Raw genomic sequence first — 13,286 nt, forward strand, 5'->3', positions numbered from 1 at the left:
TTACTGTACTTTGTTTCTCATTTGTTCCTCAATTTCTTTGGATTGCAGCATGATGTCTAACTTTTGAGGATCTTTTGGTCTACTTCACTTTGTCAGGCAGGTCCTATTTAAGTGATGTCTTGATTGAGAACAGGTGTGGCAGTAATCAGGCCTGTGTGTAGCTAGGGAAATTAAACTTAGCTTCCCAAAGATGTGATAAACCACAGTTAATTTATATTTTAAGGTGGGAGGGGGCAATCACTTTTTCACACAGGGCCCTGTAGGTTTGGATTTATTTTTCCCGTACGAATAAAGACCTGAATTTAAAAACAGCATTTTGTGGTTACTTGTGTTATCTTTGTCAAATATTTAAATTAGTTTTGTGATCTGAAACATATTTAAGTGTGACAAACATGCAAATGAATAAGAAATCCGGAAGGGGGCAAACACTTTTTCACACCAGTGTATGTAGTTTATGTAAAGCATGGTGGTGGTAGTGTTCTAGTCTGTTGACTTGTTACATCAGGATTTGGACTTTTTATAGTTAAATGAGCCATGATCCTGCACTGTAGCTTAAATCTCTTCTTCTTGGCCGTCAGACTGCCAGACTACTGTGCTGAAACCAATTTGCTGAAACCAATTTGCTTCTTCAGAGTTATTCTCATCCCAGACCTAAGTGACATACACAGTAGAGATGCTATAAATCTCTGATTGATGTGGGTTCCAACAGTGAGATCCACACCTTTTGTCGAAAAATAAGGTCCTTAACCCACTTCTTACATGGGCTCTTAGCTGCACATCATAACATCAAAAATGCACAGTGTCAAAAAAAATAATTCTCACTAATGAATAAATGAATGGTACGTTAATGTTTTATTATTCTTTATAGTTTGTGGATAATCCTTTTGATGTTTAATACTTGTGTGTATAGAACTTAGAATGCTCAGTCCATTTGGATTGTTTGCTGTTCTTTTAGATGTATCACATTTTTATTAGATTTTTTTTTTTACTAACTACTGTCTTTTTCTTTTAACTTTGCTTACAGGGCAAGAACTTGGTTCTCATACTTAGCATTGGACTTTTGGTTTTCTGTGGAGTCATGTTGCTTGGTACCCGTTTTTACTGGATGGGGAACACACCACCAAGTTTTTCTAATTCTGACAACCCAGCTGCGGACTGTGAAATTTTACTCACACGTACCATGACCTTCTTATATTTGCCAATGAAGAACCTCTGGCTGCTTTTTTGCCCTGACACGCTCAGCTTTGATTGGTCGATGGATGCTGTGCCTCTGATTAAATCAGTCATTGACTGGAGGAATATACACACTGTGGCCTTTTACGTCTTGCTCTTCCTCCTTGCCTACAGAAGTCTCAAGAGCTCCAGTACAAAAAAAGAATGCAATGGGAAAGTGTTCATGAATGGCAAGCAGAATACTAATGGCCATAGCTGTCAATCAGATTTAGAATACAAGAACTCTGAGCCGAGGACTACCATTGTCTCAAAACTTGAAAATGGTGTAAAAAACCATATTAACCATGGATTGCAACTTCCTTCTACAGAAAACATTGTTGTTTTAGCTTTATCTCTATTGATAGTCCCTTTTGTGCCCGCTAGTAATCTATTTTTCTATGTTGGCTTTGTTATTGCAGAGCGCGTACTTTATATTCCCAGTATGGGGTTCTGTTTACTAATAACTGTAGGGGCACGAGCTCTTTATATAAAGGCCCAAAAAAACTTTCTGAAAAGCCTAATTTTTTATGCTGCCGCTGCATTAGTTCTTTTTTATGGACTGAAAACTGTTGTTAGAAACGAGGATTGGAAGAATGAAGAGATGCTCTATAGATCAGGAATACAAGTCAATCCTGCAAAAGGTAACCCATGTTTTACTCCGTTGTCTGCCTTGTAATGGTTTGACAATGATACCTTTGTTTTAATTGAACGTTTTGCTACATTTGTTTCTTTTATGTGTTTTAGTGAAGCTTCTTTGATTCTAATCTACGAGGTAACAGATTGGATGTCCTTATAGCCTCATTAAGTTCCTTTAAACAAACCATTGCAGGATGAGTGGCAAGTTTAGTGCTTGTTTTTTTAGCCTTTCACGCTGTTATGCACTTACGAGATGGTGCTGAAATACAAGCTTTTAAAACCTGCATTTAGAGCGTCATTCTGCCCTGTGCCTGGGATACCATATCCATAGTAAAGTATCCTTAGTAAAATCCTTCAAGCTTTGGCCTGGTATAGATATTCATTGATTCAGTGCTACTGTTTACTTCCGCAGCATTTAGATATCTTTATCAGAAATTTTTCAATGTTAGATACTGCATTTACTTCTTTATAAACGGTTTTAGTCATTTTAACTTATGTTTCCTATTAGAGGTTTTTCACCCAGAGTTATAGATTGGCCTTGAATTGATTGTCTATAAATTACAGAATTTACAAAAATTGGAATATTTGGTTTTCGTAAGTAAATTTCTGCCATTATGTCTGGCCATGCTTGCAAACTATGTTATTATGACTATTGGGCGTTATTTAAAAGTGAAGAAAAATATTTGTTGTCACTCAAAAGTAATGGAGGTGAACCAACCTTGTATGCGAAGGAGCAGATGGCTGCTAAAATGGTTATCAATGCAACCAAGAATTTGCAAATGATGAGGAGACTTATCATTTCCATTTGGGATTTTCCCCTCATCTACACCATTTTCCATACACCATCCAGATGACTTGTTGTAGCACACTGCATGTCTGCTCATGGATGTAGATAGAGTATTTCGGTGAAGCAAGAACTTGCTGCTGCCTACCACAGAAGAGCTGCTCTGGTGAACTTAAGATGGAATTTTACTGCCCTTTGGCATGGGTGCCTTAAAGCGTGATTTCCAAAATAGCTGATTGCTGTGTGTCCGACCAGCAAACTCGAAAACAAGGCATTGCATAGTACTGTTTTGAATGGAGTAGAGGTTCTCATGCTTGACAACTGCTCAATTTGTTGTCTATGTGAATTCTGGAGAAAGCGGAGAACAGTGCTCCGCTATTTCCTCCAGTCTTATAGACAGTGAATGGAGCAGAGATCGAGCTTGTGTGCACCTTTACACCATTCAAAACTGACCTTTGAAGAGCCATGTTCTTGGGGTTCCAGAGGCCCATTCTTGTGTTTTTGGGGGTCACAGCGCTTGGATCCCCAACAAACAGCAAGCTATTTCATATCCCATGGAAAAGCAATTACTTTCTATTTTTGGAATGATCCTTTTAAGCTGTATGTGATGGTGTGGTGGAGACAGTGGGGATGGTAAGCGCATAGGTGTGTTTACAGTGGCTTGCGAAAGTATTCACCCCCTTGGCTTTTTACCTATTTTGTTATATTACAACTTGTGTTTAATTATGTTTGTAATCTGATTTGTGTGTGATGCATCAGCACTAAATAGTCTAAGTTGGTGAAGTGAGAAAAATATAGGCATAAATTAGATTTATGGGATCAAATAACTAAAAATTGGCATGTGTATATGTATTCACCCCTTTTGCTATGAAGCCCGTAAACATTACGGGTGCAAACAATTACCTTAACTCACATGCCTAGTGAAAGGAAGTCCACCTGTGTGCAATATAAGTGTCACATGGCCTGTCGGTACACAATAAGCCACGATAAGAACAAAATCCGTACACTCTATTGAGGTGGCCTTTATGGAAGAGTGTGCAGAATAAAACCTTTACTTACAAATATTCTAATGCTCATTTTGAGGTTGCCAAAACACATGTGGGAGACTGTCCAAATGTATGGAGGAAGGTGCTGTGGACAGATGACACCAAAATGTAACTTTTTGGCCACCAATTTAAACTCTATGTCTGGGGCCAAACTAATACAGCTCATCACCCAAAGAACACCATCCCCACAGTGAAACGTAGTGGCAGCATCATTCTGTGGGGATGGTTTTGGGCAGCAGGGACAGGGAAAATGGTCTGAGTCGAGGGAAAGATGGATGGTGCGAAACACTGGGATATTATTGAGCAAAACCTGTTTCAATCAGTGATTTGAAACTGGGATGGAGGTTTACCTTCCAACAAGACAATGACCCAAATACTGCTAAAGCAACACTCGAGTGGTTTAAGGTGAATCGTGTAAATGTTTTGGAGTGGCCTGGTCAAAGCCCAGACCTTAATCCAATTAAGAATCTGTGGTCAGACTTGAAGATTGCTGTTCACTAGAGGAAACTACATAACTTGATGGAGCTGGAACAGTTTTGCCTTGAAGAATGAGAGAAAATCCCAGTGGCAAGATGTGGAGAGCTCATAGAAACCTATTCAAAGTGACTTGCAGCTGTAATTGCCGCAAAAGAAGGCTCTAAAAGTACTGACTTTAGGGAGGTGAATAGTTATGCACACTGAAGTTTTCAGTTTTTATATCCTATTTGTTGTTTGCTTCACAATGAAAAAGAAAACCAAATGTTCACAGTTATAGGCATGTTCTTTACAATGAAATCCAGCGAAATTCCAGGTTGTGATGTAGCAAAACAGAAAAAATGCCAAGGGGATGAATACTTTCACAAGCTACTGTATATGAGAGGGGTTATGGGTGTGATTATGCTGGGGGTGAATGTGTGGGAGAGGCCTATAGCGCTGTCTGTGGAAGATATTCAGAAGTTGCAAGCTGACTGGGAGAATCGTATTGCCTGATCCATTAGTAGTGGCATTTTGTATGCCAGTCTTAATAAAGGCAGTGCTGGAGTAAGAGGTGTCTAAGTAAGAGGCAAACACCTCCTAATGACTTAGGCTCATCTTACAACTGCTGTGCGCCCCTGCCATAGCTGCTCCAGTTGGGGACTGGACTACCTTTCTGACGTAATTTACACCATCAATGTAGCACAAATTTTAATTTAATTGTCGGGCGGGCTTTGCACATGTCACCCAGGTTAACTTCCACATGAGGAGTGATGTTCCAAAGACTGAACATGTGCACAGCAAGACGTTTTTACGTAGAAATGCATTCCTTTAAGTGCTTTTTCAGGCACACCTGAGGCCTCACCTGAAAAAAATGTGTGCATATCCTAAGATTATGGTGCGGAGAAGGGAAAGTGTACAAAATGTCTTCTTCAGGTGGGTACGCTCTATAACTTTCCTGATAAAGTGTGAAATGGACATTCAAAAGAATGAACATAAGCATAGTATTGTATAAACATCTTGCTATGCATATGTTCAGTCTTTTAACTGCTTCAGGTTTCCAAAGACACCAAGCAGTTAAAACAAGTGCCCTAAACATTTGTCTGGAGGTTTCTGTTTGGAAGCTGCTTACTAGTTAAGACAATACAAGTTTTTTAAAAAAACGCTGTTTCAGAAAACAACCAAAAAGACTCTTCAGGAATAACATCATGAACGATTCTTGAAACGTCTTCCTCGTGAAGAACTTGTTGGGTCCGTTCGTGTCTACAAAACCTTTTGTTGCTCATACACTAAAGGGTTGTGGTTTTTTTTTTTTGCCGTTGATTATATCCTACAATGTGGTATGATCTTTAATGGAGAGAATGCTCAAGTCGCTTCTCCAAACTCGTTTCTGACAGTAGTACAATACAATTTGACAGAGCAGTAGCATTGTCGAATGAAGCAAGAGTGCTCTAGTAAGGTGGGTTAGGATGGACAGCGCGCAGGAGAGTAGTCCGGGAAAGCTCAGTCAGTAGCAGGAATATACAGCACAAACATTCTTTATTTCTAGATCCCGAACAAGGTTGCAGAATATTTTGTAAGTGGCAATGCTTACCTTATTTGACATCTCTGGGAATTCTAATAATGGGCTTTACAATAATTGTCTGTTTTCATTTTAATATTTCAAAGTTTGACAATGACTTTATATTGTCACTGTGAACTTAACGCTATTGTCTATTTTTTTCCATCTCGTATTTCATTATGTTCATGTAGACTAATTTCCTGTTCATACAGTAAATGTTACTGTATTAATTAAAAAGTCCAGGAAAATGAAGAGCTTTTTAACACACATTTCTATTTTGATTGTGTAATAAAAAAATTCTAGTTAAAAAGGTCTTGAAAGGTTTGGTTAAGCTTAAAACTCGCTTACCAGTTATGGCGAATAAAAAAAGGCTTGAATTTTGACTTATTGAGAGTAAATTACGGTATAGGTTTTCTGGTTTGCTTCAATTATCCAACACTTCTTGTGTTCACAGAATAATAACAAGCCTGGCATGTCAGAGTGAGGAGACTTGTAAGCCATGCATGCTCCTCTCTGTTTAAAGAGAAAGAGGACTAGAACTCTAGCGCCACCTATTTACCTATTCATGATAGTTGCTTTCAATAGGTGGCACTAGAGTTCTAGTCCTCTTCCTGTCTGAAGAGAGAATTTGCATATAAAACCATACAAGAAATGTGTTAAATGACTTAAAAAAAATGTACTATAGCTCCCCTTAAGTATTCATGTGATTTTTAGTGGTAGTGTGTCATTTTGAATATGTTCTGTGGTCCATTTAGCCTACTAAAATTTCTGTTGTGGACTTTTATCTAGTCCCAAGATGAAAATTGTATGTAGTTGGTGGGACTTCTTTGAATTTACCCATCAATGGCATTTTAATAGAAGATGGTAGTCCAATTTTGATGTGTTCAACGTGTAAATTATCACAATAACATATTTCTAGTTTTAGAAAAACCAACATAAGGGTATATGTCCATGATTTCTTTTTCATGCAAATTGCGGTACAAAACTTGCCTGAAAAACCTGTCTAAAAACACTTAAAATAATAATGAAAATATGCATTTCTATGTAAAAACGACTTGCTGTGTGTATGTTCAGGCTTTTGAACTGCTTTTAACCGCTACTGGTTTCTAAAAAAGCCAAGCGGTTAAAAGAAGTGACCTGACGATTCTTCAGGAGTTTTCCGCTTGGCGAACGCTCTGCATTTTACAATACAAGACAACGGGAAAGCTCAGAAAACGCTCCGATGTCTATTTTTGGAGTGTTTTTCCTTCGATTTGCTTAAAAAAATGCTACCAGTTTCTTCATTAATTTAATGGAGTGAAAAAAATTACAGAAAAACAGCAGTTAAAAAGACGTCACCAAAAACACTGGAAGACCCGCCAATAAACCGCTGGCAGCCAAAGCGATTGTAAAAAATGCTAAGGAAACAATCGAAAGGCTATGTCCGTACACAGGGGTTTTTTTTTGTAGAAACTGAGCGTAAACTCCAAGTTTTTGAAGAGTTTTGAGTTTGAGGAGGATTTGGAAAGTTTTGTGCTAATAAATGACGCCAAAGACGCTTCAGGGAAAAAACCACCAGTGTTATCTGAAGCATCTTCTGATTGTCAGGGTCATCTGCGTTTAAAAGATGTCATGTGCACATACCCCAATATCATTTTACTTGCTTTTGGTAATGACCAATCCTCTACAAGCTTTAGGGTAAAGCCATGCTGTAGAGTTTTGAACCTGTCAGGCCACATTCACATGCCTGTGTTGCACATACACGTTGTATCAGATTTTTTCACAGATACAATAGCACTCATTATAATCTATGGTGCTATTCACAGACCGTGTGTCCATGCAAAACTCACGGAGACATGTTAGTTTTTTTTCTAGTATCATGGATGAAAAGGCCAATACAAGTCTATGGGTCCATGAAAAACACAACAGCATCGGTGTATAATCCGTGTTCCATCGCTATTTAACATTGAAAAGTATAGGAGAAGCTTTGTAATTTATTTATCCATCTGTGAAAAAGACTGATGACACACTGATGGTAAAAACAGACACACGGACCGTACGCTGATGGTAAAAACAGACACACGGACCGTACGCTGATGGTAAAAACAGACACACGGACGTAACGTTGATGGTAAAAACAGACATACGGACCGTACGCTGATGGTAAAAACCGACACACGGGCCATACGCTGATGGTAAAAACAGACACACGGACCGTACGCTCATGGTTAAAACAGACACACGGGTGTACACTGATGACACTGATGGTAAAAACTGGCTCACGGACCGTACACTGATGGTAAAAACAGACACACGGACCGTACGCTGATGGCAAAAACAGACACACGGACCGTACGCTGATGGTAAAAACAGACACACGGACCGTACGCTGATGGTAAAAACAGACACACGGACCGTACGCTGATGGTAAAAACAGACACACGGACCGTACGCTGATGGTAAAAACAGACACAAGGACCGTACGCTGATGGTAAAAACAGACACACGGACCGTACGCTGATGGTAAAAACAGACACACGGACCGTACGCTGATGGTAAAAACAGACACACGGACGTAACGTTGATGGTAAAAACAGACACACGGACCGTACGCTGATGGTAAAAACAGACACACGGGCCGTACGCTGATGGTAAAAACAGACACACGGACCGTACGCTGATGGTAAAAACAGACACACGGACCGTACGCTGATGGTAAAAACAGACACACGGACCGTACGCTGATGGTAAAAACAGACACACGGACCGTACGCTGATGGTAAAAACAGACACACGGACCGTACGCTGATGGTAAAAACAGACACACGGACCGTACGCTGATGGTAAAAACAGACACACGGACCGTACGCTGATGGTAAAAACAGACACACGGACCGTACGCTGATGGTAAAAACAGACACACGGACCGTACGCTGATGGTAAAAACAGACACACGGACCGTACGCTGATGGTAAAAACAGACACACGGACCGTACGCTGATGGTAAAAACGGACACACGGACCGTACGCTGATGGTAAAAACGGACACACGGACCGTACGCTGATGGTAAAAACAGACACACGGACCGTACGCTCATGGTTAAAACAGACACACGGGTGTACACTGATGACACTGATGGTAAAAACGGGCTCACGGACCGTACACTGATGGTAAAAACAGACACACGGACCGTACGCTGATGGCAAAAACAGACACACGGACCGTACGCTGATGGTAAAAACAGACACACGGACCGTACGCTGATGGTAAAAACAGACACATGGACCGTACGCTGATGGTAAAAACAGACACACGGACCGTACGCTGATGGTAAAAACAGACACACGGACCGTACGCTCATGGTTAAAACAGACACACGGGTGTACACTGATGACACTGATGGTAAAAACGGGCTCACGGACCGTACACTGATGGTAAAAACAGACACACGGACCGTACGCTGATGGCAAAAACAGACACACGGACCGTACGCTGATGGTAAAAACAGACACACGGACCGTACGCTGATGGTAAAAACAGACACATGGACCGTACGCTGATGGTAAAAACAGACACACGGACCGTACGCTGATGGTACAAACAGACACACGGACCGTACGCTGATGGTAAAAACAGACACACGGACCGTACGCTGATGGTAAAAACAGACACACGGACCGTACGCTGATGGTAAAAACAGACACACGGACGTAACGTTGATGGTAAAAACAGACACACGGACCGTACGCTGATGGTAAAAACAGAAACACGGACCGTACGCTGATGGTAAAAACAGACACACGGACGTAACGTTGATGGTAAAAACTGCACACGGACCGTACGCTGATGGTAAAAACAGACACACGGGCCGTACGCTGATGGTAAAAACAGACACACGGACCGTACGCTGATGGTAAAAACAGACACACGGACCGTACGCTGATGGTAAATACAGACACACGGACCGTACGCTGATGGTAAAAACAGACACACGGACCGTACGCTGATGGTAAAAACAGACACACGGACCGTACGCTGATGGTAAAAACAGACACACGGACCGTACGCTGATGGTAAAAACGGACACACGGACCGTACGCTGATGGTAAAAACGGACACACGGACCGTACGCTGATGGTAAAAACGGACACACGGACCGTACGCTGATGGTAAAAACGGACACACGGACCGTACGCTGATGGTAAAAACGGACACACGGGCCGTACGCTGATGGTAAAAACGGACACACGGGCCGTACGCTGATGGTAAAAACGGACACACGGACCGTACGCTGATGGTAAAAACACACACGGACGTAACGCTGATGGTAAAAACAGACACACGGACCGTGCGCTGATGGTAAAAACAGACACACGGACCGTGCGCTGATGGTAAAAACAGACACACGGACCGTACGCTGATGGTAAAAACAGACACACGGACCGTGCGCTGATGGTAAAACAGACACACGGACCGTACGCTGATGTTAAAGCAGACACACGGACCGTACGCTGATGTTAAAGCAGACACACGGACCGTACGCTGATGGTAAAGCAGACAAACGGACCGTACGCTGATGGTAAAGCAGACACACGGACCGTACGCTGATGGTAAAACAGACACACGGACCGTACGCTGATGGTAAAAACAGACACACGGACCGTACGCTGATGGTAAAAACAGACACACGGACCGTACGCTGATGGTAAAAACAGACACACGGACCGTACGCTGATGGTAAAAACAGACACACGGACCGTACGCTGATGGTAAAAACAGACACACGGACCGTACGCTGATGGTAAAAACAGACACACGGACCGTACGCTGATGGTAAAAACAGACACACGGACCGTACGCTGATGGTAAAAACAGACACACGGACCGTACGCTGATGGTAAAAACAGACACACGGACCGTACGCTGATGGTAAAAACAGACACACGGACCGTACGCTGATGGTAAAAACAGACACACGGACCGTACGCTGATGGTAAAAACAGACACACGGACCGTACGCTGATGGTAAAAACAGACACACGGACCGTACGCTGATGGTAAAAACAGACACACGGACCGTACGCTGATGGTAAAAACAGACACACGGACCGTACGCTGATGGTAAAAACAGACACACGGACCGTACGCTGATGGTAAAAACAGACACACGGACCGTACGCTGATGGTAAAAACAGACACACGGACCGTACGCTGATGGTAAAAACAGACACACGGACCGTACGCTGATGGTAAAAACAGACACACGGACCGTACGCTGATGGTAAAAACAGACACACGGACCGTACGCTGATGGTAAAAACAGACACACGGACCGTACGCTGATGGTAAAAACAGACACACGGACCGTACGCTGATGGTAAAAACAGACACACGGACCGTACGCTGATGGTAAAAACAGACACACGGACCGTGCGCTGATGGTAAAAACAGACACACGGACCGTACGCTGATGGTAAAAACAGACACACGGACGTAACGCTGATGGTAAAAACAGACACACGGACCGTACGCTGGTGGTAAAAACAGACACACGGACCGTACGCTGATGGTAAAAAACAGACACACGGACCGTACGCTGATGGTAAAAACAGACACACGGACCGTACGCTCGTGGTTAAAACAGACACACGGGTGTACACTGATGACACTGATGGTAAAAACGGGCTCACGGACCGTACGCTGATGGTAAAAACAGACACACGGACCGTACGCTGATGGCAAAAACAGACACACGGACCGTACGCTGATGGTAAAAACAGACACACGGACCGTACGCTGATGGTAAAAACAGACACACGGACCGTACGCTGATGGCAAAAACAGACACACGGACCGTACGCTGATGGCAAAAACAGACACACGGACCGTACGCTGATGGTAAAAACAGACACACGGACCGTACGCTGATGGTAAAAACAGACACACGGACCGTACGCTGATGGTAAAAACAGACACACGGACCGTACGCTGATGGTAAAAACAGACACACGGACCGTACGCTGATGGTAAAAACAGACACACGGACCGTACGCTGATGGTAAAAACAGACACACGGACCGTACGCTGATGGTAAAAACAGACACACGGACCGTACGCTGATGGTAAAAACAGACACACGGACCGTACGCTGATGGTAAAAACAGACACACGGACCGTACGCTGATGGTAAAAACAGACACACGGACCGTACGCTGATGGTAAAAACAGACACACGGACCGTACGCTGATGGTAAAAACAGACACACGGACCGTACGCTGATGGTAAAAACAGACACACGGACCGTACGCTGATGGTAAAAACAGACACACGGACCGTACGCTGATGGTAAAAACAGACACACGGACCGTACGCTGATGGTAAAAACAGACACACGGACCGTACGCTGATGGTAAAAACAGACACACGGACCGTACGCTGATGGTAAAAACAGACACACGGACCGTACGCTGATGGTAAAAACAGACACACGGACCGTACGCTGATGGTAAAAACAGACACACGGACCGTACGCTGATGGTAAAATCAGACACACGGACCGTACGCTGATGGTAAAAACAGACACACGGACCGTACGCTCATGGTTAAAACAGACACACGGGTGTACACTGATGACACTGATGGTAAAAACGGGCTCACGGACCGTACGCTGATGGTAAAAACAGACACACGGACCGTACGCTGATGGCAAAAACAGACACACGGACCGTACGCTGATGGCAAAAACAGACACACGGACCGTACGCTGATGGCAAAAACAGACACACGGACCGTACGCTGATGGTAAAAACAGACACACGGACCGTACGCTGATGGTAAAAACAGACACACGGACCGTACGCTGATGGTAAAAACAGACACACGGACCGTACGCTGATGGTAAAAACAGACACACGGACCGTGCGCTGATGGTAAAAACAGACACACGGACCGTACGCTGATGGTAAAAACAGACACACGGACGTAACGCTGATGGTAAAAACAGACACACGGACCGTACGCTGATGGTAAAAACAGACACACGGACCGTACGCTGATGGTAAAAACAGACACACGGACCGTACGCTCATGGTTAAAACAGACACACGGGTGCACACTGATGACACTGATGGTAAAAACGGGCTCACAGACCGTACGCTGATGGTAAAAACAGACACACGGACCGTACGCTGATGGCAAAAACAGACACACGGACCGTACGCTGATGGTAAAAACAGACACACGGACCGTACGCTGATGGTAAAAACAGACACACGGACCGTACGCTGATGGTAAAAACAGACACACGGACCGTACGCTGATGGTAAAAACAGACACACGGACCGTACGCTGATGGTAAAAACAGACACACGGACCGTACGCTGATGGTAAAAACAGACACACGGACCGTACGCTGATGGTAAAAACAGACACACGGACCGTACGCTGATGGTAAAAACAGACACACGGACCGTACGCTGATGGTAAAAACAGACACACGGACCGTACGCTGATGGTAAAAACAGACACACGGACCGTACGCTGATGGTAAAAACAGACACACGGACCGTACGCTGATGGTAAAAACAGACACGGACCGTACGCTGATGGTAAAA

General features: G+C 43.3%; 1 protein-coding gene across 1 annotated transcript in view; it reads left to right on the forward strand.

Annotated features, from left to right (window-relative positions):
• Positions 1-13,286, forward strand: part of TMTC2 (transmembrane O-mannosyltransferase targeting cadherins 2) — a 370,418-nt gene that overhangs the window by 158,174 nt on the left and 198,958 nt on the right. The window contains exon 3 of the mRNA XM_073651619.1: positions 1,025-1,853. Coding sequence (XP_073507720.1) covers positions 1,025-1,853 — 829 coding nt within the window. The remainder of the gene's footprint in view (positions 1-1,024; positions 1,854-13,286) is intronic.

This window comes from Phyllobates terribilis, unplaced genomic scaffold (assembly GCF_046119375.1).
Source record: "Phyllobates terribilis strain yellow unplaced genomic scaffold, ASM4611937v1 Scaffold_11__3_contigs__length_659146591, whole genome shotgun sequence".
NCBI lineage: Eukaryota > Metazoa > Chordata > Amphibia > Anura > Dendrobatidae > Phyllobates > Phyllobates terribilis.